Below are 26,270 nucleotides of genomic sequence, written 5' to 3'. Positions count from 1 at the left end.
TGATCAAATAGCCTAATGGGTGAAGTTTTGTCCTTGTGGTGGCCTTAGGGATAGGAATGATCACATTCAGGATGTGTTAGACATGGTGCATCAACCCTCCATACTGGCTGAGTGCTGTCTTTTTCTGATAGCTGCACATCAGTCTCCCTCTTTTCCAAGCAAGATTGGTAAAGTAGTTTCCAACTACTGCTCCATTTTGCCTCCTTTGATTCTGGTAAGTGGATCTTTGCTATCACTTCTCACCTATAGGGAAGGAAAATATCATGTGGCAAAGTTAAATAATTTCCCTAAAGCCACAGACTGAACTCGAGGCCAGAAATTGACAGTAATTCTCTCTACAGCAGCCCTGGCTTAGCAGCATCTTGTCCATCTTCCTGCAATGTTTATTTATCCCAGCACAACTCTTTGTATCCTTACAGAGGGATGTGTCCTGAATGTGATCATTCAGTTTTAAAAAAAAACAAACCACAGAAAACCCTGGAGTTGGAGGAGTAGCTTGGTGGTGACTCAGGTGCTGTCACTGATCGAGATGTGCACGGCTGGTATGGCCTGGTTGGTCAGAAAGAAGTTGCTGCTGTGTCTTGGTGCCTGACTCGATTCAGGTCAGTGCTACCATGTGATCCAGATCTGCCCTGAGCTGGTATTAGTGAACACTGAGCTATGGCCCAAAACTGAGCCTTGAGCAAACTCCTGGTTTCTCTGCCGCCCAGCTCTGCTTTTTCTTTTACATGTCTCTAATGAAGGCAGCAGGTGAATTCCCTTTCTTGGCTGCTCAATAGCCACACATAGCTTTACAGGAATAATTTAGCTAAACAGTCATCTAAACTCTCCTGTTATCCACCCTGAATTTCTAATTAATTAGCATAAAGTGGGCATTTATCTGAAACCAGATGACCACCTCCTCTCTCCCCGCGGGTTCCTGCTCTTGAAATGGCAGGTCTAAGCTGCCTGGTCAGTCCTGGCTCATTCCAGTCCCACGCTGCTAATTTGAGGTTTTAGCCCTCAGCCTCTGCCCATCCTGGCTGCTCTCAGCGAGCCAAAGGCCGGGGCAGCACCTTCTGTGGTTTTGTTTTCATTGCTAAAGGTTAGAGGATCCCAGAGACAAAAGTACAGCCAAAAATAACAAGGGGCTAAGCAGGGCTTGCCCTGTGACAGGGAAGCAGGCGGGCTCCAGGGCTGTGTGCAGCCGATGTGCTGAGGTCAGGGATGCAGATGTGTGCTCTGTGGAACAGGCAGATCCCGTTGTCGGGGATAAGGAGCTGCCAGCAGCTCCTGACGTTGGACAGGAACAGCCAGAAGCCCCCATGGAGACAAACGCTGCCGCAGGGTATATGTACGGTGTTAGTCACTGATTCCCTTCTACAAGAACAGGCATTAGCACAAGGAGGAGGCAGCTGTAACCTGAATTCCTCATGAGTCTGAAGTGGGAGGGGGAAAAGTTTTGGCTCGGATCTGTAGCTTGTGGGTAAGTGTGCACAGAGCTCAAGAGGAGGCAGAGCAGGAGGACTGATGTGGGGGGGCTGTTGACCAAGAATAGATGTCTGCCCAACCCAAAATGAGTGCTCTGCCATCCTTCTTTTCAAGGAGAATTAAGATGTTGTTGAGCTTGGAAATGGAAATTACAGATCCAAGATGAGGCAAAACTAAAAATCCTGAGAGGTTCAAGTCAGAGAGACGAGATAAAACTCCATTTAGTGTCTGGAAAGAGCTGTCACATGAAATTGCAAATCCAACTGCAAGGATTTATGACAGACCTAATAAAAAGAAAGGTGGTGTTTTATAACCAGAGGCTGCAATCCTGCTGCCTAGTTCTGAGCAAGGGCAGTGGGGAGGAAAGCAGTGATAGCTGATTTCTGAGCTGTGGTAAATTGAATCTACCTGAGGTCCAATAAAGCACTTGATACAGCATGTCCTAGGAAATTCTTGGGTTGCAGAAGATGTGGAAAAGCACAAAACCTGTAAAATTAATAAGGAATTAGATCACAAGCGAGACTGAAGTCTTGTGTCGAGGAGGCTTTTAATGGTGGTGGGATGTTAATGGCACGGGATGGGAAACCCTCCTGACTTAGACCTGCAGGTCCCAGGGAAAGCTCTGCTCAGTTCAGCAGCTGGGTCAGTGGAGCAGCCAGATGTTTCTCTCCTCTCTACTTCCCCCCAGGCAAACCAGCCATGTGTTCCCTGTGCTGCTCCAGGGCGTGGAGGCATCTGCCAGGGTTGGAGGTGGTGGCTGAGGGCACTGGAAAAGGTGGAAACCTTTTAAAATGACAATGAAAAAGTGATGCTCACTTATGAAAATAATAATTGCTAAACTGCTTTGCCTCTTGGGCTGTTAAACACTGAGAGCAGAGGCAGATGTTCCAGCAACAGCAGTCAGCATTTGTTATCAGCTGGGAGTTCATTAGTTGGAAAGACGAGAGAGGAGCAAGACATGGGTTCAGTGTGAGCTTCCCTGTTTAACGTGGCTCAGGACAAGGCAAATGAGATTCTCGGGGGGGACCCAATGTGATGTTTCCATGGTGGGAGTTACTGTTGTGTAAACTGGCAGTGAGGCTTCGTCTGGAAAGCTGTGTGGGTTCTCAGTCTTTAATGTCCATGTCTGTGTAGAAAGTTGAGCTACAGAAAGGCTGAGTGGTTTGGGACACAGGGAGGTGACCGGGGTGATGCTGCAGATGGACAGACCTGGCACCATGTCCAGTTTTGCAGGTCAGGCTCACAGAACAAGGTGCTTTCTGAGACTGTGCTTTCTCTCAGAATCAGTGCAGGTTTGAGGAGAAGGGTTAAACAAGCAGAAGTTTGCCGTTTTGCTGGTTGCCTTAAAATATTTGGAGAGAGTTCATCTGGATAAAAATCAGCCCCAAATGTTATTTTTGATTGACTCAGTTCCTGAAGGGTTTTGCGGCAGTAGAGGATGCGGATACATCACTGCAACGCTTTCTAAATGTCCCAGTTTGCCACTGGGCCTCTTTCTCTCCTCTCCTCCTGATTTTTCCTGCTGCGTGAGAAGGGCTGTTGGTCTAGAAGGCAACAGAGATATTTCTGCTGCCTCCTGCCCTGGGTTATTCCTCTACACGAAGGCCCCTTCCCACATCTTGAGCCACCATAGCCCTGTGGTTCAGTGCACTTGGATCCTCTTTCCATTGGCACCGTGCACAGGAGCCTGCTTGTGCCTGTGTTTTTTTCTCTATGCCTTATTTTCCAGACTGGGGTGACAATGAGTGCCTTTGTAAAGCAAATTTAAATATACTGCGCTAAGTTCTGTATAAGAGCATGTGTGTGTGTACAAATCTGGGCTGCTGAGGTTGCAGCCAGGGTTGTCAGCAGACCCAAGAAGCCAGACCTATCTCTAGGTCCAGGGTTTTTTCCCATCAGAAAACATAGTTAATTAAAGCCTTCTTCTGAAAGGAATTTCTTAGCCACACTAGAGGGATAACAAAGCGAAAGCTGTGTCCTTAATCCTGCCCTTTCATCTCCTAGAAATTCCTTCCTCTCCTGTCTCTTTCCCTGTGTCCAAATTGTTAAAAGAAATGAGAAATAATTTCCACTTGGAAAAAACCCAAGACAACAAAACTCCAGCCCAGCTGATCGCAGCAGAAGCCAAGGAGACGGGAGCTGAAAGGAGGGAGCTGTTAATGAAGCATCAGCAGCGAGCCAGGGGCAGGAGCTGGAGCCTATCCAGATGGCACTGCTAATTCCCTGCATCCACTTTACACGCGTGTCCTCCTGGGAAAGAGCTCGGCCGAGCGGCCGCTCTCCGCAGCGCTGGTCAGACACAACCTCGCCTGCAGCCCCAGGAGGGGATTTGCCTGGGTTATTCCAGGCCTCCAAATCAGCTCATCCGAATTCCCTCCATGGATGGGAGGAACGACATCTTCTCTGCTGGCTGTCGAGGGAAAATGGAGCCCCAGACTTTGGTTTTCAGCGCTGCATTGCTGTGTGGATGCACCAGTGCTTCCCAGGGCTGGGAGGAAGGAAGAGAGGGTGCAGAGAGGCAGGGAGCAATGGGAGCAGAGGGACCAACTGGAATGGGGAGCAGAGCTGGTAGTGTGGGAAGCAGGGGTGCATCAGCACGGCCCCGATGGCAGAGTGTGCTGTGGCTGTGCCCTGCCTGCAGCCCGGGCACCCGCAGCTTCCCTTCATCCCCAGGCAACCCGGATATTCGTGTTTCCTGGCCTGACAGATAAGGCGGCCTCGCCATTAATCAGGAGGCCTGGAGAATGGGATCAACGCGAGGCAGGCGTGCTGCACAGCTAATCTCCTTTACTCCCTGATGATGGATGGAGCTCATTGCAGACATTAATCAAGTCTGTGAGTGTGCACCGGGCAAAATGGATTAGACACTGTGCTCTTGGCAGAGGTGTGTCCTGAGTCCCTGGGCAGTCCTGGAGGATGCCTGACGTGGTGGTGGTGCCAGTCGGGCTGCAGTGCAATGGTGTGGTGCAGGTGACAGATATTGCAGCTGCCAGGATCCCAGGAGAGCTGTGGTGTGTCCCTGCTTCTGCTCCACTGGCTGTGCCTCTCCCAGGGCTCAGAGCTGAGAGGTGGGTTCTGGTCATGGCTGGATCATGTTCATCCATGGAGCTGCTCTTTCAAACAACTTGCAGAAGGTCCTGGGATGGCTTCAGTTGCACCCAGATATCTCCAGTTCTGCAGCCACCAGGTCTGCCTGTTACCCAGAGGAGACCCAGTTGCCTGTGCAGTGAAGATCTGGTGGGAATGGAACTTGAGCATCAGGCAGCAGAAACAACCTATGAGCCCCTGGAAACTGAGCTGGAATAGGACCACTGTCAGATCCCAGCCCTGGCTGTAGGTCTGCAGAATCCCTTGCAAAAGGGTCTTTTCTGGTGTGAGATCTTGTTCCAGCTCCAAACTGTGCCACATACTGCTTTGGACATTGTGGACTCGAGGAGCAGTGCCTTAGAAGCAAAGTAAGAGATTTGCAGACAACATGAGGAAAATGTTCTCCATCTGCTTTGGGCTGGTGTTGGAGGGGATGGCAGTGAGAACAACCCCAAATCTTCATCCTCCAAGGAAGAAGCTTAGGCCCAAGGAAGCAGAGGGAAATGCCCTGGAAAGTCATGGACTGTGCTGTAGCACAGGTGTCATGCCACAGGGAGCAGGGTATGGATTTCCATTTTAGCCATCCTGCAGCACCTGCTTCTCCCTTAGAAATGAGCAGCTCGGGGTATTCCCAGTGGGGACCCCTGAGCCCTGATATGTTGGAGCGATGCCGGTGGCCCACACACTCCTGCTGCGTGGCAGCTGGAGGTTGCAATATTCACTGACAGCCAACGAGTTGTGGTTTTCTGATGATTAATGGCACCTCCCTCCTCATGGGAGACATTCAGCCTCCACGCAGCTGGATGATAATGGAGCCAGGGTGAAATTTGGGTGTTTCCAGAGAATAACACCCAGTGCAGGGACTGCAGTGCTGGGGTTGCAGGTTGGTTTGATCCCCCAGTGTCAGTCCTGGAACGGGGCTGTTTCTGCAGGTAAATGTGCCTGACCTTCATTTCCAGGATGGGTGCAAGTGGATAAGTGGAATCCAAGAGGTTTGTTAACAGACATTTTCTTTTCCCCCCTCTGCCTTAAGTGCAAAGCCCAACTGACATCAAAGCAACAGAAAGTCTAATCCCGTTTTGAATCAGTGCAAGCACACACAGCGAATGTTAAACAGGGAATCCGGCAGCAAGAAAAGGGAGGATTATCTTTAATTTCCTGAGTGAGGGACTAAGCAAGGGAGACAGAGAGAAAAGAAAGGCACAAGACCAGAAAGAAGTGGCTGTCAGCACAGGGAAGCTCGAGGAGGTGGAAGGCAGATGGGAAGGACAGTGTGAGCAGCAGCACACGTGTGCCTGGAGAGGTGAGTCCAGAGGCAGCCAGGCACTGGCATGTGGGAGGGATTCTCCTGTTGGGAGCCCCTTGCCAGCACCTGCCCAAGTTCCCATGTGGATACAGGGGAAGGGAATGTGGGTAGGGTTTGCTGTGCCAGGGTAGAGGCTGGTGTAGGCTGTACCTCCCAGTTTGCACGTGTTTGAGCTGAAGCTGTGGAGCTGTTTTTCAAAGGAGCTTGGAGCTGGACTGCCCTGGAATGATGTAACTGAGGGCTGGTTACCTGATTTCACTTTTGGGGGGGGGAATTCTTTGCTGCAAAAGATACGAGTTGAGCAGAGCTTCCTAAATCACCTCCAAAGCCCTGTTACCTGCCTGAGAACTGACTCCAGGTGGGTTTATGTACCTGTTTGCCACCAGCAGGTACCACCAGCTCCACTAAGGACAGTCCCTGCTGCATTTCATACCATGGCTGATATTCAGCTTCACAGTGCACGTGCACATGGAGCTGTGTCCAGTTCTGGTCTGGGTCTGGGATGTATCCTGGCACTGAAGCCCTCCTGGTGGCAATGGCCAGCCAGAGGCTGCAGGCAGCAGCTGTGTTGCACATGGTGTGATGGGAGGAGGTGTCTGGGGCCAGACTGGCCCAAACTCTTCTCTGCCGGAGCCTGATCTCTGGGAGCTGTGATCCTGCTCCTCCTCCTTGTGGGCACTGCATCTCTCTCTTGATCAAACCCCCTAATTTATCTTCTTGGACTTCTTCCAGCAGCAGCTATTGCCAGGAGGGTGTATAAGAAGCAAAGGAGTAAATGCCTTCGTAAGCACCTTTGTGTCCAGATCCCACATCCTGCTCTAGCTTTGCCCTTGACATTGCTGCCAGTGATGTGGAATGTTGAGCTGGGTGGGAAATGCCTGGCCTGGATGTAATGTGGGAGGGGATGGATGCCGGTGCAAGAAAGGCTCCCTAGGGATGGGATATGACTTCTGAGGATGAGGAGTGAGATTAAGACTTGCTCTGCTGCTTAAGGACAGGACTGAAGCCCAGCAGTGGGGCACCCATCACCTGCCTGTGCTCAGAGAGCCAGGTGATGTGAGAATCAGTGTCAGGAGCTGCAGGAAAGGCTCCTGTGGGTGGCTTTAAATCTGGGCAATAACCTGCTTTCTGTCATGGCCTGATTCAGTACAGGAGAGGCTCTTCTGTGCTCTGCTTCATCCTCAGCCTGCAGGACAGATCCCAATGTGGGGTGCCACAGCCCCTGTTGTGGTGATGTTGCCCTTGTGGATGTGCAGGTACCAATGTCCAGCCCTGCTCCGACCCTGAATTAGGAATGTCTGGGCACTGGTGTCTGCACACCCACCCAGGGAAACCAATCCTGTCTGGCTACAGGTACCCAGCTGCTGTTGTTCCCACATTAATCTGAGCCTCACCCTGCCCTGGTGTGAGATGCAGCCTTGAGGTTGCAGCAGATCTTTGGGTCGAGCTGGGCTTGCTTCAGAAAAAAAAAGAAAGCAGTGAAAGGAGAAGCCTGAGCCACAGCTGAGAGGGGAGAAGTGTGTTTCCATCCAGCTGGTCCATAACATACTTTAAATGTTTGGGATGTCTGGTATGGGGCTTTGCAGACCTCCTACCCACTCAGTGGGGATGAGACAGCCATGAACTTTCCAAGTTTGGCTTTTGTGGGTGAGATTTGGGAGTGGGAGTCTTGAACTCTCAGATTTGGACCTGTGTCTGTCACTGCCTCCCCTGGAGCCAGCACTGGCCATGGAGCTGCCGTGGATGCTGCTGTCCCTTTGTAGCTGCTCCTGCCTTTGTAGCTGATTTTCTGCCTGGCAGTAAATGTATTGCTTTTGAATTTTTTACCCCATCTCAAAATAATCTCAGAGTAGAGAGGAGGGGTTTGCACAGCTGCTGGGACTGTGAGATGAACCAGGGTGAGCTGCAGCCATCAAGCAGCCGCCCAAAACATGGGCTAACCCAAAAAAGCTGCTTTAACATGTTGCATTATATTAAAAAACAAAACCAAAACCAAACAAAAAGTTGGTTTGGGTTTTCTTTCCCCCCCCCAATACTTCACAAAGAGACGATCGCCGTAACAGGGACCTCTAGATGGCAACATCGATCTGAGGAGCTGCAAAGCAGGAGCCCGCTGCGCTGAGCAGCTCGACCCGGGTGGACCCGCCAGGCCCCATTCCCGAAGTGGGGAACACAAGTAGGTGTTACCTTAGGCACCTTTCTGCAGGGCCTGAGGGTAGAAACGGCCCCACAAGGGTGCCTCCACCCCCTTCCCCCCCCCTCCCCCCAAACTCTGAACATCTCATTCCGGTAGAGAAGGGAACAAATTTTTAAAGGGGTTTCTCTGCAATGGAAACTCAGTCGATGCTCTTGGCACCTGGTCTGCAGACACAAGGGAATAAATGTCATGGTGGGTCTGTCAGCTCTGCAAGGTGGACACAGCTGGAGCCCCTGGCAGGTCTTTGTGCTGGAGTCACCAACCAGCTGTTCACCCTTCAAGAGTCAATGAAAAACTGGGATACATGATAGGAGATGGGGCTGCTGCCTGCTCCTTCCCCCTCAGCTGTCTGCAGGCAGGGATGCAGAGCGAAGGCCCTGGGCTTCAGTGCAGTGTCAGGAGCTCCAATATGGGGTTGAATGTTCAAAGGCTGTGCTAGAAATCGTTGATTTCTACTAAACCCTCCAGTGGCACCCTCCATTCCAAAGGCTTGTGTGACACCAGAAATTAAATCTTAAATTACCCAGGTTTAACTACTCTATTGTAACTGCAGAGACAACCTTTAGATGGGAATATCAGCGTGGTGTGCCCTTACTGTGGTGTAACACTGTGTGCTGGAGGTCGGTGGGGTGAAAAAGTCCTACCCCTGCCTGAAGCGGGACACACATTGTGTACAAAGGAAGGTCTGGGCTCCTCTTTTGCAAAGTGGGTTTAGCCTGTGCTCAGGGAGCTGCAAAGCTTAATTAAGATCCTTAAAAGGACAAAAGGTGCTACATAAATTCAGGGGATTATTATAAATGTCACTGCGCTTTACAAGCTCTGGCAAAACTCAGAGGAGGAAAAACAAGACCTTTCACTTCACAGCCTTTCCTAGCAGGGCTACTCAGAGCTCCGTGCCTCAACGTAGCAGCCCTACAATGTTGACATTTATAATTAGATGTGCATAATAATCTCTTTATTCCTGAACTGAAAAGACAGGGTGTGTCTTGAAACATCAGTCCCTCCTCCTTGCCAGGGATCCCCCTCCTTGGAATTGCTCATGAAACCATCATTTGGTGAAATGTCTCAGGGCCTGGTTCAAGGAGGTACAGGATCATTGCAACTCCCCCAGGAAGCTGCAGGCTGGGCACTTAGTGAATAAAACCAAAGCCTCCGTGTGTTTTTAATCTGATTAGTTGATGATAATCCAGTGGTATCATGCAACAAAAACTGTCCAGCTTTATTAGGCAACCTCTTGTTTTAAAAGAACTGTGCTTGGGGGAGCACTTGCCTCTGCTGTTTCTGTTGAAGATTGGCAGAAATGGGTGATTTTTGGTGGTTTTAGTGCTTTGTGAGAATAGGATTAATTTGGGTTTGGGCAGCTGGGTGTTGGTGGATTTTGGTCCCATGGGTGCTATCAGTGGCTCTGTGCAGCCCCGCTGCCCAAGGGGCTGAGTGTGGAGGGGGCAAAGGGCTGATGGGGTCAGAGTGTGGCTGAAGGTGGGGGATTGTTCCCCGGGGCTGGTTCCCAGACCACCCTGTCGTTCCTGGATCGAATATGGGGGCACCTCTCTCCGGGGCTGGTCCTGTAGCACCGGACCAATCCCAGGTCAAGCACGGGGGGATCACTCACTGGATCGGTCCATGCAAAGTCCCAGACCACCAGGTCGGCCCTGGATCGAGGATGGAGGATTGCCCAAAAGGAGCGGGACCCGAACCACTGGGTCCGTCCTGGATCGAGAATGGGGAACCTTCCACCGGACCGCTCCCGGTCCGAAGGTGGAGGATCGCCCACCGGGTCGGTCCCATACCACGCCGGTCCCTCCCCCGGTCCCGGGCGGCGTTGTCTCTCCAGCCGGACTTTGTTCAAAGCGATCCGCTCGCCCGGGAGCCCCGGGCAGCCCCGGCCGGGGGCGGAGCGGTGCCGGTGCGGCGGGATGGGCGGCCCGGCCCCTACCCCGCTCCGCCGCCGCATCACGGTGAGTGACAGCCGCCCCGGCCCGGCCCCGCCGCACAACCCGCCGGGCTTTTCCAATCAGGCCGGGCCGGGGAGGGATTTCCTGCCGGGACGGGGTCGGCCCGAGCGGGACTTTGCCGAGCTCCGCGCCGCCTGCGAGCCAGGACCCGCCGCTCTGCTCCGGTACCGGCCCCGCTCCCGCCCCGCGCGGCTCGGGAAGTTGCTGCCGGGCTGGGCTGAGCTCGGCTCAGCACTTTCTCGGAGCGGCGCCGCACGGCTCGGTCGGGTGCGGTGCGCTCGGTTCGCCCCGGCGCGGTTCGGTTCGCCCCGGTGCGGCGGGCTGGGAGCGCCGCCAGGTGAGTGGGACCGGGACAGCCGGGACCGCCGGGCTCGGGCCGCTCGCAGGAGCGACTCGTCTCGGGGGGGAAGCTGAAATCCCCCCCGAGCCCCCCTGGAGGAAGGAGCCGCCCCGCCCGGGGGTCTCGGGGCGGGGGGAGGCGGAGGCGTGGCCGGTGCCCCCCTCGCTGCTCTCCCGGCCGCGCCCGGAGCGGGGCTCCCCGGGGCCTCCCGGGGGAGGCGAGATGCCCCCGCCGCCCCTCGAGACTCGGGTCGGTGCCTACAGCTCCCTCGCATCTTTCCTCCGCCACTTACGTAACTGGTTTGGATTTGTTTTTGGGTTTTTTCCCCTCCTCTCCCTCCTTTTTTTTCCCGGCGCTGCCGTTGGCTGCGGGAATGTTTGGGATACTTTCGTTCTCCAGGTGGATTCCTGGGCTGGAGGCTCAGCTCTGCTCGTGTGGGAGGGATTGTTTGCTGTTGCTTTTCCAGCTTTGTGTGTTTCTTGAGTTGTACCTTCGCTGCTCCTCTCTGGAGAGGTTGGAGAGGTGGAGAATGAGCATTCGCAGCTCTCGGTACCTCCGAGTTACCCGCTGAGCCTCGCGTGCTCCGGGAGCCGTAGGCAGCAGCACGGGGCTGTTTTCCAAGTGAGACCGTGCAGACTTTTAAAATAAAGAGTAAATAGTCTCAGCGCCCTCACGCTCGCTTCTTGTGAGCACTCTTGAGGAGCAGCATAGAGTTGGTTGTAGAGCATAGGGTTAAATGAAATAGTTCGGAAGACGGTGCAGCACTGGAGGTTTCGGGAGGGGATTTGTTTGCAGCAAGAGGTTAGTCTGAGTCAAGTGGCTGAAACTTTGTTGTAACGTAGATAAGCTGGTGCAGGTGCCCCAGGACGAGGGGAGGTGAGAGCTGACCTCGGGGTGTGCCAGCCCCAGCACCGAGGGGCTCATCAGCTGAAGGGTGGTATGGATAGGGGGAGAACCACCCAGCCTGGTGTGGGACTTGCACCCCCCCGTGTCCTAGAAGCTAAGATGGGACGTTAGCATCATCTCTTCATCTGCCCTGTGTACTACTGCACCCTGGGGAGTGCCAGAAACATGGGGAGCCCACAGAGGGGTCTGTGTTTGTGGGCAGCTGCAGTGTCCAGCTGTACTGCAGGTGGGCTGGTGCCATGGGATGGCCCTTCTGGTTTTGCCCCCACCCTGACAGGATCTCTCTCCCTGCTGTTCTTCTCTCCCCTGTGATCTCCATCCTCAAAACAGTGACCTCGATTGCTCAGAGGAAGCGACACCCTCTATTATATAAACGGCTGAGGGCGAGCGCTCTGGGAAGGGAGACGGCACTGAGCCATGGCTGGGAGAACCGGAGCTGGTTCTGACCCGCCCTGGATCGGCGCAGGGGGAGTTGTGGGGTGATCTGGAGATGGCCTTGCAGCTGGCACGGCGTGTGCTCCCTGCTCTCCTGCACGCACGCTCCTCCCCAGTGTCGGAGCAGCCTGCCAGATGCATGGCCCTGAACCAGGAGGGATTTTCTTGCCACCCAGTTTGGGCAGCCCAGGCGCAGGGCGGGAGCACAGGTTGGGACGAGTGAAGTGCTGCTGCAGGACCTCGTGTTCTCTCCAAGGTACCCTGGCTGGCCAGGATAGGGACTTGATCCTGTCCTCCTGAGCACAGTTGTGCTGCTGAATTACACCCAGCTCCTCATTGAAACCAGAGAGAGCTCCTGAACTGGTAAAATTTGGAGGGTAAGGGTTTATCCTTGCACAGGAGGAGAAGAGCTTGAGACAGGCTGACCCACTCCCATGGGCTGCAGAGGACTTTGGCTAAGCCTCCCCAGCTCCATCCCTCAGGTGCTGCTACTGGGAGAGGGGGAGACGTTCTGTACCCTAAGCCCTGTGTGCTGTCTTTGGGGAGGAGATGGTGTGTGTGACCCTAGGGGGACAGGGAAGGAGCTGTGTCCCTGTCCTGCTCCCAGGGCAGCACCCCCGGGAGGTTTCCTCTGCAGGTTCTTCCTTCTCCGCTTAACATTAGGATGAGCCAAGTCCCTCCAGGACTAAATATAGTCAAAGTATTCGTTCTTCGGCACGGACACAAAAGCTGTCGGGACGGAGCCGGGAGGTAAATGGCCTTTGGGGGCTGACTGTGATCTTCCCTCCACAGGTCCTGGGCTGCCGCGCCGGGGCTCGGCCGAGCGCGGGGCTCGCCAGCCTGCCTGCAGCGCCGTCACCAAGAGGAATGCCGAAACGAAGGGGCTAATGAGCACCAGAGAGGGAGGATCTATAACTTCCAGATGGCAATGAGCCCGTAATCCCTTTGGGAAGAATTAGGGACTCGTCAGCCGCAGCACAGCCTGGTGAGGGGAGCAAAGCACGACACCTCTGGCTCCCGGAGTGCTGTGAGAGGCCGAGGGCATCCCAATGCCAACTGCACCGGACACCCTGCCCCGAGCTGCCTGGCTTTGTTTCACAGAGTCCTGTTGCTACTGGGAGCCCACCCCCAAGCACTGAAGTATTTTTTGTTTTAATTGATCGCATGTTCTCCAACCAAACCCCATCCGGGTCCTGCTCCTCCCGACACAGAAAGGGACTTCTGCTCTTAACAGAAAGACTTCTTTCTTCTGGTTTTTATGCCCTGTGGGATTGTAAAGCATCTTTCTTTCCGGATTTCATCTTTCATCAAAGTGTGTTCTGAGGAATTGGGGGCTTATTCCCATGGCTTCATAAACCTCTGGGATCTGAGGGTCTCTGCCTTCTGCGTTGCCGCCGCTCCCACCTGTCTGCGATGGGGCGTGAGCAGGAGCTGATCCAGGCCGTGAAGAACGGGGACGTACCCGGCGTGCAGAAACTGGTGGCCAAGATCAAGGCGTCCAAGAGCAGTGAGTACCTGGGTGCAGAGCCGTGGGCTCCCTCCCCTCAGCTGGGCACTGCTGCCTGTCCCGGGGTGCAAGTCCCTGCTGTGGGCTCGGTGCCGTCCCAGCCGGGTGCTGGTGCTGGCTCTGAACCCCGGCACACGAGTTATGCCACGGCTGGAGGCAGGAGCGCAAGCACAGCCCGTGCGGATGAATGACCGGGCTGTAAGTGATCCTGCAGCTGAGCTGGGGTTCCCCTCGGGCTCAGGGCCGTGGGCCACTGAGCAGGGACGGGCTGAGGGAAACAGCCGTGGCAGGGGCAAGCGAACCGTTTGTGGGGGGACGCTGCTACAAAGGGTCTTTAGCGGTTGCTGCTCACTCCTGGCCGTATTTATCTTGTGAAAAATTATCATCCCAGCCAGTCGACTGGAACCAATCGTCAAGCCTTGAATTTCAGTCTGGTAATGTTTAACCCTTCAACAGGGCTGTTTTCTTGCATGTGCTCTCAGAAAGGTCAATGGCAAGCACGGCTCAGAGCGAACAGCAGGTCTGGAGGGGTCCCCAAGGGCACCAAGGTCCTGCAGGTGCCACGTGGCATCTGGAGGAGATGGGGAGGGTGGAAAGGTGGAGGAGAAGATCGTGGCCAGTGCCACGGTGCTCATGTAGATAGCTGAGCTCCTGGTCACTTCTCCTGACATACCAAGAGAAGGAGACTGGGAAAAGTAAATAAAAGGGCTCTTGGTGCGGTGTATGGCTGGGGGAAGGTGTACAGTGCCTGCCCAGGCTGTGGGAGTGTGGAACCCCCTGCCAGGGCTGCTCATCGTGGGGGGTCTTGTGGGTGTGTGTGGGAAAGCTGTCCTGAGGAGGCAGAAGAAGCTTTAAGTCTTCTTAGGAGCAGCTCAGAGCAGAGAGGCTGGCACTGAGAAAGGCGAGTTAGGCTGAGGATTATGAACGTGAGGAGGGGATCAGGTCCTCTGGGTCAGCTACTGGAAAGCTGTGACTGGGGCCAAACTTTGAAAATCCCAACTGTTGGGCCTTGAGGAGGTCTGTGAGTCATCTCCTCCACAGAACAGGGGGTGCCTGGTGACCCCTCTGTGGGTGAAGGGACTGGATGTTGTTGCCTCCGTTTGCAGCTCAGGGACTGTGTCTATACAGGGTCCCTGAGCTGAGTAAGAGCGATTTGCCTACGGGGGTGGGTTGAAGGACACCCCCAAGGCAATAAATAACATCAGGACCTGAGCGTCCTGCTGGCTGAGGGCAGCCACGTTCCCCTGAGCTGATGTCCCACGGCTGGGCTGCGTGGGCAGGCTGGGGTGCCCCGGCTCTCCTCTTCCTGCACCCCCGGAGGGGTGAAGTTATACACTAGTTTCCTCCCGTCCCCTCCAGTAACTCTCTCCCAGTTCAACCCCGTCTGTTTTCTCTCTGGCGCCTTCCCCTCCCTCCAGCCGTGGGGCACCCACGTGAACATGTGTGTTTAACTCCCCCGCTGCAGCGGCGTCAGCAGCTCCCTCGGCTTATTTTCATTTTACTCCTTTGTAAGGAGGGGGTGAAAAGCCCAGACCCCTGCAAGGCCACTGCTGCAAGCCCTCGGTGCGGCTCCTGTGCTCGACCCGCTGGGGGGGCTTGCCTGATCCCGGGGGTTTGCCTGCTCCTGGGGGCTCGTCCCCGGCACGGAGGGCATCACTGCTCCCCATCGCTTACAGTTCCCTCTCCCTCCTCTCGCCGGTGCCATGTGAGCCAAGCATTTGCTGGCTTTGCCTCTCATTGCAGTGCCTTTTTCATATGATAGGCTGAGATGCTGAATTTTTTATTTTTCGGTTTTTTTGGGTTTTTTTGGGTTTTGGTTTTTTTTTTTTTTAATCCCTCTAAGAGTCCTTCTGCTGTCTCAGTGGATTGGGAGCTCGATCGCTGTGATCAGCCCTCTGGGGCTTCCTGTGCCTAAAAAAGTCACCGCACGTAAGCAAAAACCAAGCGCCAGTCCCGGCAGCGGGAACTTCAGGGACACGTTGTTTAATATTCTCCGAGCGCAGCCTCCTCCCCGCGCAAGCGCCGCCGCGCAAGTGGGTCACAGCACCTATTATTATAAGGTGGTGGGATGGGCAGGGAGAAGGTTTTGGGGCAGGGGCGGGAGGGGAAGGGCAGGCGAGGGCAGTTGTCCTGCCTGCGGGAAGGGGACGCCCGGGCGGTTCCGTGGTCACTTCTGTAGCCGGGGAGGGGGGGGGTCCCCCCTGGGAGAGGAGAGCCGGGCTGCTCCTGCCGGGCCAGCCGTGCTTTGCTGAGGTTCCCTGGCAATGGAAACATCCCGCTTTTTATTTTCCTTCTCCCTCTCCCCTCCCCTCTGCGTCGGAGCGCTGCAGAGTTTAATTGAAATTGTTAAACGACCCGTCACGGCTTTGGCCTCTCTCCCCGGCGATCAATCACGTCCCCGGGCTGCCGCCCTCGCCAACAATGCGCCAGTTGGCCCGGCCAGGGCGGCTGAGCAGCACCGAGGGGCTGGGGCTTCCGGGGGAGGCGAGAGGCAGAGCTCCCCCGGCCGGGAATCCCATCCTGGGAAGGGGTGGCTGCTCCTGGAGCTGGACGGTGCCCGGCAAGGTTTGTGTGTCCCCATCCCTGGACATGCAGGACTAAGGAACAGGGGTAGAGGGGATGCCAGGGTGATGCTGGGAGGGGATGTGTGATGCCCCTGTGACAGCTGGGGGCTGGAGGAGCTGTGGAAGGCGATGGGAGCTGGACTCCCTATTTGCCTTCCTCGAGGGAGTGGCAAAGGTTTTTGTTTAAACGTGTGCGAAGTGCAAAGAAAGGGCAGCAGCTGAGCAAACTGGTGTTAAACTCTCAAGGACAGGCAGCGAAGCTCTGCTGGGGTTCAGCTGCTGCCTCGGGGAGGTTCAGCCAGCCACTTGCCCATTTCACCAGTGGCTTGCCCCATTTCCCTGGTTTTGCTGGGGCTTTCCAGACCTTAGATGTATTAAGGAGTGGGGTGGGCTCCTGGGACATGGCTATGTCTGGGCTGTGACCTAGCGAGTTCTTAAATGCTAGAAAAGCTTGTGGGGAATCTTGGCTTTACCTCCATGCCTGGGTTGGAGCCCCTCATTGCTGTGTCCTGGCAGCACGAAGCGCACTAAGGTCTTCCCAAGAGTGGTGCCAGCCCTCAGGTGCTGCTGTCACCCCTCCAGTTTGGCAGGAGAGGGACAACGCTGCTCCGCGTGCTGTGAGACTGCAGCAGGCAGATGTGGGATAACTCACTCTCACCCTTGAATTTCCTCCTAATCCCTGGTAGCTGTATCAGCTTAAGCCTCAAAGCGTGAGGTTTAATATCTCTCCTGTGATTTGTTAGCCTTTGCCACCGGCGCTCTGTGTCCCTGTTCTCTGCAGGAACACCCACCCTCGCTTTGTGTCCTACTGGGCTTTCTGCTTCTTCCAGTGGCAGCAGGTACACAATTGTTTGGGGAAGAAGCTGCTGTTTTTGTAGTTTGGGGGTAATTTTGTAATGATGTTGGATGTGCCATTGTCCCAGCCAGCAAACCCTGCATGCCATCCCTCTCACTGAGGAGTACCATCCTCTTCATTGCTGCTCCTGCGGGAGGTTTGTCCCAAGCCCAGCTGCTATATGTGGTCTGGCTGCAGGGCAGAGCCAGGACTGGCCTTGGGTAGGATCTTTATCGTTTCAGGCTGTGTTACAGCCGATGGCTTTCCCTGCTGGCAGTGGTGCAGGGATGTCTGGGCACCCTGCCCGCACTGGTCCTGCCCTGGGCAGTGCAGGTGGCTGGACCCGGCTCTGCCGCCGAGCACAAGTGTGGCCCTGGCCACGTCCCTTGAAGCCCGGGTTTTGAGGACGAGTTCCCAAGCGTCCTTGGCTGTATCCTCCCCCCCGCACGCTGTAGGTCTGACGGGCTGGACCGGCTCCGCAGCCGCATGCCGGCTTGGAAAGGCTGTGGGCACGCCTGCGGAGAGACGCCGAGAAACTCTGCCGAAATGGGCAAAACTCCCTCTTCCACCGACACCGAGCCAGGAGCGGGGCGAGGCCGTGCCCGGGGAGCCCGGCTGGCGGCGGCCCTGTGCTGGGGACCCCACTACCCCACAGCGTGCTGAAACCTGCTTCTGAGCCAGCCTGGGGTGGGTGGGCGGTGGGAGCGGGAGAAAAGAGGCTTCAAAGGCTCTGGCGAGTGTGGCAGCAGTGGGGCTGGATGGTGGTGGGGCTGCAGCTGCAAGGAATGGGGGGGTCCATCTTTTCTTCCTCCTCCCGTGGCTCCTGGCTTCCGTGGGATGGGGATCTCCTCTGGTAGCCTGGTGTTTGCTTGGTAGGTTTTCCCATCCACATCCTGGTTTTCCCACCTCTCTGCCTGGGAAGAACGGGCAGTTGGTTTTCAGAGCTGGGCTCTGACCGGTGTTGTGTTTGGAAAAAGGGGCCCAGCTGCCACCGGTGCGCCCAGAGCCGGGGAAAGCGTCACTGTGCCGAGTGCAGGAGATAAGGCACGAGCAAACAGCGTCACACAGGGAGATGGAGGAGCCCGGGCTGGACGTCAGCAGGCCTGGCCCCATGTCCCTCTGCACCCCATTTTCCTGTGTTAACAGATCCACATCTTCCCCCGTCCCAGGTCGGTAGTTCTATCCCTAGCCTTTGAAAACCCATTGGCAGAGCAGCCTGCCTCTTTTTGCTGTCAGCCTGGGCCACCTGCAGCTGCATTTTTTCTGGCTTGGTAAAAGAGTGGGAGGAAAAACAGGCTAAATCTGAGGAAGGGAATGAGTGTGGGGACTGTTGAGCCTGCTCCAGCCCACGCTGCGCTCCTTTGGAGATGCCAGACAGCACTGGGGTATACCAGGGACTTGCTGTTCTCTCCAGGAAACATGGAGGTCCCTCAAGGCCATGGACAGAGCTAGGCTGGCAGCCATCCCCAATGTTGCAGGTAGGAGGCTGAGATTTGGGACAGGAGGGGAATTTCCATCCCTTGGGCACTTCCTGGTGACTCAGCCCAGATCAGGGGGCTCAGCTCCCCCTTCCCAAGGGCTGCAGAGGCTGTTTTGGCTGTCTGACCCAGAAACACAGGACAATTCGGATGACGACAGTTTGAAGGCAGACAGGGAGGGCAGCCCCGAGTCATGGGACACCGTGTGCCCGGCTGCCAGCGGCACACGGGCACTGTAACCGGGACGGTTGCTCCCAAGGGCTGGAGAGAAGGGGACGTGGCAAGGACACTGCCAGCACAGGCATCCCATCCTCTGGCTGGGGCTGGTTGCAGGAGGGAGCTGGTGGACCACGACAGCATCACTGTTATCACTCCTGCCACCACTCCATCAGGATCCCAGTGCTGCTAGAAGGTTTTCCTGGGAAGGTGGGGGGTGAGTTATTGGATCCCGGTGGCGATGGACAGAATCCCAGGTGTAAGATGGTTTCCGGCTGGAAACCATCTCGCACCCGGCATCGCTCCGGCAAGAGTTAAAAGGGGGGTTGGATGCCGTGCGTGTGTGTGTGCATGCACGCGCCCTGCTTTGTTTTTAAAAGCGCCTCGGCTGTCCTGGATCCCCGCCAGACCCGGGGCCCGCCGCTGGCAAAAACTCCGGCAAAGGAGTATGAAAGGGGCAAGAAACTAAATAACAATAAACTACCTTTTTTTTTTTTTCTTTCTTTCTTTTCTGGCTGCTCTAGCAAGCGAGAGGGTGGGGAGGAGCTGCAAGCACTCCAGCTCCCCCTAAATCCCATCCTGGCTTCCCTAAAAAAATCATGCCTGGGATGGAGAGGGAGGGATCTGTTTGAACCTTCAGGCTGTAATATCACCCAAGCCTTGCCAAGGTGTCCTGGTGAGTCACAGACCTGTCTGGAGATGCCCAAACTGCTTGGAAATGGCTCTGTCGGGGTGATCTTTACTCTCCCAGGGAAGGGCTGGATAGTCTGGCCCATCCCTTGCTCCTGCGGGATGCTGCCTGGGGTAGGTGCTCAGCCACCCCAAGCCGTTTGCAACCCCAGGGAGAAAGGCCGGAGCTGCAACTGAGCACGGCTCCGATGGCGAGATAAGGGAGCAGGGAAAACCTGTGCGCGAGGCAGGTATGCGGCTCCTGCAGCATCCCAGACCTGGTGCAACACGTCCGGCTGCGCTTCCGCCAAATCCTGCCAGCGCCGCTCCCCCGCGGGCCCCAGCCAAGGCTGCGCAGGGAGCACGTGGCCCCCGGCGCTGCCGCCGTGCCCAGACCCCTGTCCCGGCCTCCCCCGGTGCCATCCCGGGAGCTGCAGCCGGTATTGGCCGACCCCAGTGGGTGGCTGTGCCGTGAGGGGGGAAAACTCCCAGGGTTTCGTAACATCGGCTGTGGGCATGGCTGGTTGTGTAAGGCACCCTGTCTGCTTGCAAAGGGAGTTGGTGAGCATGGCGAGGCCATCGGGTGCCCGGCACAGAGCTGTCCTTGGTGGCAAGGCTGGCTCGGGCTCTCCCACCCGCTTTGCAGGTGCCTCCTGCCCCCTTGGAGTATCGATCCCGGGGGCTGCCAGCTCTCGCTCTCACCCTTGAGCAGCCCATTGTGAGGCCTCACCTTGTTTCTTTGCCAGGACAGGCATGGATAAGCCTGAAGGGGGTTTTCCAGCTGTAGGTGAACTGGGGGCAGACAACAACATGGAGACTGGATTGGGAGCCCCCTCCCGTGGGTGTCCTCTCTCACCTGAGCAGGACACCAAACTCACAGCTCGTGTGGCCCCTCAGGGACCTGGGATGTGTCCCTGCCATGGCGAGGTCACATGAGCACCGCTTGCCTCAGTGGCCTCCAAAAGGGGCCAGAGTCCTTCCTGGTGGCTAATCATTGCCTACATAGGGGACACAGGTACATGGCAAGCCTGGCCAGCAACATGGGGGCAGCCATGGTCCAGGGGTTGCTTTGGGCTGCAGCTCTGGCTGCTCTGGTTTGGTTTTGTTGGGCTGACATAGGTGTCAGCCTTCCTGACTTCCCTGAATGAGCACCCACTAATCCTGCTGGCTTAAAAAGAAGGGGAACGCTCCTCCTTGCAGGGAAGGAGGCTGCTGCACAGACTGAAGAGCTGCCTCTGACCACACTGTGTTCCAGCCCCAAGAGCTGCTCAAGCCTTGGGGGAACCCTCAGCTTCCTCCTAGCAGTGCTGGGGCACAGGCAACTCCCTGTCTTGAAGCATCTGTCCCACTGGTTATATTTAGCAGCCCATGGACATCCTGGAGCTGCTTCTCTGTTCCTTCTACCCCAAACCTGCTGTGGGTGTGAGGGTGCCGAGCTCTGGGCCCCCCCAAAGTCATGGCTCTGCTCTGTTCCACTGCAGCTTGCTCCGAATGCCTGCGGTTCACTCTCCCAGTGCTTTCCCAGAAGGATTGGCACGGCTCAGAAAGCCCTTTGCTGGCAGAGTCTGGGGATGAGGCAACCCACCGTGATCCCCTGGCCAAGGTGGGAGGCACGGCGTGCCACAGGAGGGGTGGCACAGTGCAAGAAGAGGTGCCTTCTCCTACGAGAAGGAGCTGAGGGAGGTTGGAGGGTCTCTTTTATCCCTGTGCTCCCCTCACTTTCTCCCCACCACCCCCCCGGGATGCTGCGAGGCGGCAGGTGGGGGTTTCTGTGCTCGGCTCCCACGTCCCGCCTCTGCCGCCAACTCGGGCTTGCCGGGGCCGTTCCCGACACGCACCCGCCGTGCTGGGAAGGCGTAAACAGATCGGGTTGCCGGCAGGGGTCCAGGGAGCGGGCAGGCCTTGGCTTGTGTCCCACCACTGCTCCGTCGGGCCGGGGTGTGGGGAGCACCCAGGCTGGGGTGGGATGGCGGGGACTGGCCTGGTAGTGGGGTCCCTATGGGAAACTGGGCACTACCTTGGTTTGACAAGGGGCCATGGGTGTTGCTCCTGCCTCAGTTTACCTCTGGTGCTTAGGTGGGCCTGTTCTTTGACAGCTCGGAGGTGTTGATTTGCAGCCCCCAACCCTCTGCCCCATCCCTGCACGGGAAGCTGCCATGCCAACCAGAGCTCAGCCCATGGACTGGTGGTCCTCAGATCCAGCTCCCCTCATCTATCAGGGTTGCATTGTGATGCCTTTGACCTTGCTGTAAATCAGCCCCTGTCCTTCCCGAGGTACGTGGGGGGGATGGGACTGCTCCGTGTAGCCTTTGTCCCCAGCTGGTCCCCAAGCAGCTGCTGCCTGGCTCTGGCGTCCGGGCTGGGCAATGGGAGGAACTCGCTGCCCTCCCCGCTGGCCCTGGAGCAGCTGGGACAAGGGGAGGGGGTCAGGAATGCAGTGCCCAGAATAGCTCCACAGTCACTGAGGGCCCCATGGGGATGGCAGGATGGGTGCGGAGTCCTGGGGTGGGTTCCTGCTTCCAGCACAGGGATGGGGTGATGCCTCTCCCAGGACATAGACTTGTCACTGGCTACTCAGTGATTGCTGCTTCCATGTGGGGACACACAGGGTGGTGCAGGACATCCTGGTGATGCAGCTGTCACGTCCCTCTACTGTCCCCTGGGTATGGAATCCCACTGTAGACCAGGGTCCCAGGCAAATCCTTCACTGCCACAGCTGCATGAAAATATCCCAATCCAGCTAAGGTACAGGAAAAGTGCCACTGACCAGATGCTCAGCAGGAAGTTTGGTGATGGCTTCTCCCACTTTGTGGCATTGCACAACCTGGAAACCCAGGCAGGCAGTTGAAGGCTCTGATCTGTCTGGCAAAGAGCCCTCCTGCTGGGCACAGGCAAAGCCATGCTGCTTCCATGGCCTCGGCAGGGAAAGGGAAGAGCAGCAGTGGGATCGTCTCTCAGGCTGCTTGTCCCAGGCTGGAGGGAGCTTGTCCTGTGCCTGCCGGGGATGGACTCATCCCGCACCCATTCCCCACTGGCAGCAGCATGGAGCAACCACTCAGTTCCCATGTGTTTTGGTAGGTGACCCTGCGCCAGGGATGGGAGCAGCAAGGAGATAAGCCCTTGCTATCACTGGAGAAAATATTTGGAGAGGGAGCCCTCCCTTCTGTCATGGCCTGGGAGCTGAGCAACCGCTGCTGGGTGAGGTCCTTATGCTCTTTCCCAATGCAGATGCCATGAATGGCTGCAGCACCATGGCATCTGTGGGAGCAGTCACCCATCCCGCATCCCTTGGGACTGGCAGGAACCAGAGGCCACACTTTGGCCAGGAGGGAAGGACACGGTTTGCTTAAGCTGCTCAGATCCAGGCAGCCGGAGGAAGCAAAGAGCCTCTCGTTTTGGTCTGGCAATAGAGGGTATAGCCAGGAGCCCCCACAGGAATAGAAATCCTTGGTTCCTAGGGAGGAAAACACAGTCCCCAGGCAGCATCTGTCCTGTCCCTGCACAGACTGGGCTGTGACGTCCCAGGGGACCCCGCCGGCACGTCCCCAGGCAGGACTGGCAGCAGCACCGGCTCGCGGGGTCAGAGTTGAGGAAAGGCATCCGCAAGGTATTTTTAACCACGTGTGACTCCAAACTTGGGCCGCCAGCAGCCGTCTGAGGTTAGTCCTGGGCCGCTGACGGCTGGTTGCCCACGGGCTGGTGGCGGGGGGGACTCTGGGGAAAATTCAGTTCCCGGCTATCAGGGCCTGGGGAAGGAGTGACAGCACTTGAACCATCGACCTTCTGGGTGACCTCCCGGTGCCTCCCCTCCCATCCTGTGTGTGCCTTGCCCAGATTAGCGCAGCCAGGGTGGGGACAGCTGCTCCGTCCGCCCTGGCAGCGCCTGCTCCAGGTGCACGGCAGCTTCCCTGGGGCCAGAAGGGGAGGATGTCACAGGATTTCCAGCCTCCGCATCCCTGTGTGCTTTGAGTACTGGCTCCACCGGCTGGAGCAGCTCCTGGATGCCAAGCTGCCATGTGCAGGTGCCGGGCTGACACTGATGAGGACGGAGTGCCATAGGGCCATGGCAGCCTGGTCCTCCAGCCTCAGCCTTGCCCTGCTTCCCCCGGGGAGCTGCATGATTACTGCAACCCTCCAAGCACAGTGTAGGGGCTGGATCCTTGTTTTGCTCCCTCGAGCCTGCAGGTTTTTGCTGGCCATTGTTGGCTGCTCTCATTTTTATCTGGGGTTCATTGTTAGAACCATAAAATAAGCTATGTGCTCCTCTTGAGCATCAAACCCCTCCAGGTGTAGGTGGGTTGCTGCGTCCCTGCCCGCCCTCCCTAATTAACTGTTGCTCAGATAATCCAGACTTTACTGACCTACCCTAATCTTCCTGTGCAAGGCCTGCCCTTCACTGCTGGCTCCTGTCGCTCACCTCTCATGCCCCCTGTGAGCTTCTGTCATGTTCACAGCCCTGGATACATGATGGAAGATGGTACCCTGGGATGTGGCATCCCCCCATGCAGGGCTGCCGAGGTTGTTTTCCCCACCAGCAGCTCCCTCCGTGCCCGCGCTCACACTGCTCTCACCGTCCCCCACATCCTGCTTCCCCTCTTTCTTCCTCCCATTGACCTTCTACCGGTTGGATTATTTTTCCCCAGATGCTGCAATCTGCATTTTTCCCCGGGTTGAATCTGCCTGGGTTTGTTCTCTTAATCTCTCTAAGTCCCTTTTGTGTTATTTCTGCCCTCGTCAATCTGTAGCCCGTCCACCACAGATTATTTTAATGCACTATTTGCTCGGTGTCGCATTAATGAGAACACTGAGGGTGTCTGTAGGTTCAGCCCCTTGGCCTGGATATCCAGGGAGCACCAGAGCCCCGCAGCCCCTTCCTTGGCTTCCAGGGAACCAGTTGGAGCCAGTATGGAACCAGTTGGATGGGAGCTAAGGTGCGTTGTTGGTGCTGGAGCAGATGCTCCTCTGGTGCCAGGCCCAGGGGTGGCTCCTGGCCCCGCAGTGTGCCCGGGGATGCACGGTGGGTGCAGGCAGTGCTCGCACTTGGCCGCTGGCCCCCACTGCTATCGGCCCATCTCTTCCCGCTCAGGAGGCGTCCTGTCCTTTCGGAAGGATGGGGGAAATGGAAAAGGCTCCACCTCTTCCCTGGGCAAATACAGCTCCTCTGAGTTCATATCCTGGAGAGCGGAATGGCCAGGTCCCAGCAGGGACGGTGACTTCACCTCCCGGTAACGCGCTTCCCCGGCCAGCTGGGAAAGGAGCCCTTGTATCTCCGAAGGAGCCGCCCGGCCCCCTCCACCCAAAGCCTTTCCCAGCTGCTTCCATCCTGGATGGGGCTGGGGGGATGCGATTTCAGCTCCGTGGGGAAGAGCTGTTACTGTTCCCCCTTGCCAGAGGATCTGGACTGGGGTGCATCACTTTGGGGTAGGCAACGGCTGCAAACCCCCAAATTTTTTTATGGGGAAGGGGAGCAAGTGCCATTCATCTCACCACGAAGCTGAAATCCTTCTGGGTGCTTGAAGCTCAGAGTTGGAGCACATGTTTGGCTTTTACAAGGTGTGAATCCAGCCCCAAAGGACTCCTGTGATGCTCTTTCCTCCCTCTGATATTTGCCCCTCTATCCATGCTGTGGCCATCAAACCTTGGGGGGTGAGAGCCGAGAGCTGCACCTTCTTCCCAGCTGCATGGATGGGGACAGGGTTTCCGACTCTGCTTTTCCTTTCATTGTTCTGGGAGCCTTCACTTTGAACAAACTGCCTGTTTTTTCCTGCTTTGCTTGTGAAGGGAAGCAGCAGGGGGGAATTGGGGGTCTGGCTGGGTCTCAGGGTGACTGCCTGGGGGTAAGCGATCAATGTCTGTGCTGTGTGGGGATGCTGCCCCAGCTCCCTCCTGCTGCCAACCTCTTCAAAATACTTAATTGTTGGATTTTCCCTAGGAAAAGGCTCACAGCTTTCCCAAAGAAGGAAAAAGGCTGACAGTTGACTCCATAGTCCTGTTGCCATATCCCCAAACCCTTCCCTTTGCCTGTAGTCAGTCTGCAGCCCAACCCAGGAGGGAAGGTGACCTCTCAAACTCCTCTGCCTTTGCCATCACCTGCCTTCACCATCATCCACCATTGTATCTGAACACATTGCAGCTTAGAAGGAGAAGGCACAGATGAGGAGGGAGACAGAACTGCCAGAGGAGACTCAGACATGCCATCAGCAGAGACAAGTTGGTGACAGGGACAGCTTGGGCTCTGCGTGGCTGTAAGCTCTAAGATTTGGGGCTCAAGCCAGGGGTAAATGATGACTTCTAATGAGGTTAGAAACAAGCATTTGGTGCAGGGATGCTCAGAGCACAGCGTCTGTGTCCTGCCCTCAGGATGCTGTGAGGAGCTGCTGGGAGCTCAGCTCCTGGAATGTTACTGCACCCACTCTGGGTTATTCCAGCTGCACCCAGGCTGCTGAAACCAGGAGTGGGGCATGGTGTGACAGCCCTCACACAGCCTGGGCAGTGTAAAGTCCAGGGTTTGATAGGTTCACAAGGGATAAGACACCAGTTATTCTCGAGGAGTTGCCAGATGCTGGTGTAAGGACAGATAAGGGGCTCCCTGCAGTGTCATGCTCTCCCATCACTGCTGTTTGCCCCGTGTTGATGGGAATCTGCCTCCCTGATTGTAGCCTCCCCATTCCTCCCAGTTAACCCAGTGGCTTTGGCCCAGTTGGACCCACTCCACAGTTCCTGGCTTGGCAGAGGACCTGTTTGTCAGCGTTGGTGGGGAGCCTATCCACAGGGACAGTGGGGATCCTCAAACCCAGCATGGACCATTTGCAGGCAGGAAAGGACCCTTGGCATTTGGACACCTGTGACATTTGGGCACAGGGATGGGTGCTCCGCCAGAATATCCCAGGCGGCAGCACCTTGGCATCCAAATTCACCCACCACAACCATGGGGGATATAGGGGATCCCCTGCCTGCCCAGGGAGCTGGGTACAGCACTGGGCTCAGCGTTTGGGGTGTGGGCTGGTGGCTGTGGCAGGCACCAGGGTCAGGATCCCTTGGCTCTCACCCAGCCTCTGTTCCAAGCTTGCTGGGCAACTCTGGTTGAGTTTCCTAACATCTCTGTGGCTGAACTCCTTCCCTGTTGAGGTAGGTGAATCTCCTCTGAACCTATTGGGAAACTGCTCCCGAAGCAGCCGGTCTGCCGGGAGGAGCCAGGTATGGGTGGCCACAGCGGACGTGCCTGTGGATGGAGAGGCGACAGGGAAGGGTGATTCCTGGATTCCTGGGAAGAGGGACGGATGTCACCTCTTTGGGTCTTGATTT

At 56.4% G+C, this 26,270-nt stretch overlaps 1 protein-coding gene across 2 annotated transcripts in view; it reads left to right on the top strand.

Moving 5' to 3' along the window:
- The first annotated feature begins 10,311 nt into the window (after window positions 1-10,311).
- Window positions 10,312-26,270, top strand: part of CASKIN2 (CASK interacting protein 2) — a 33,808-nt gene continuing 17,849 nt past the window's right edge. Inside the window, exons 1-2 of one of the 2 annotated variants that reach the window (XM_027654322.1) lie at window positions 10,312-10,352; window positions 12,489-13,203. In XM_027654322.1, coding sequence (XP_027510123.1) covers window positions 13,110-13,203 — 94 coding nt within the window. In that variant the 5' untranslated portion in view covers window positions 10,312-10,352; window positions 12,489-13,109. Of the gene's footprint in view, window positions 10,353-12,488; window positions 13,204-26,270 lie in introns of those variants that run through there. The other variant, XM_027654323.1, reaches the window with a different exon arrangement.

This window comes from Corapipo altera, unplaced genomic scaffold (genome assembly GCF_003945725.1).
Source record: "Corapipo altera isolate COAL_440 unplaced genomic scaffold, ASM394572v1 343, whole genome shotgun sequence".
In the NCBI taxonomy this organism is placed as follows: Eukaryota; Metazoa; Chordata; class Aves; order Passeriformes; family Pipridae; genus Corapipo; species Corapipo altera.
This window is presented reverse-complemented; position numbering and strand designations above follow the sequence as displayed.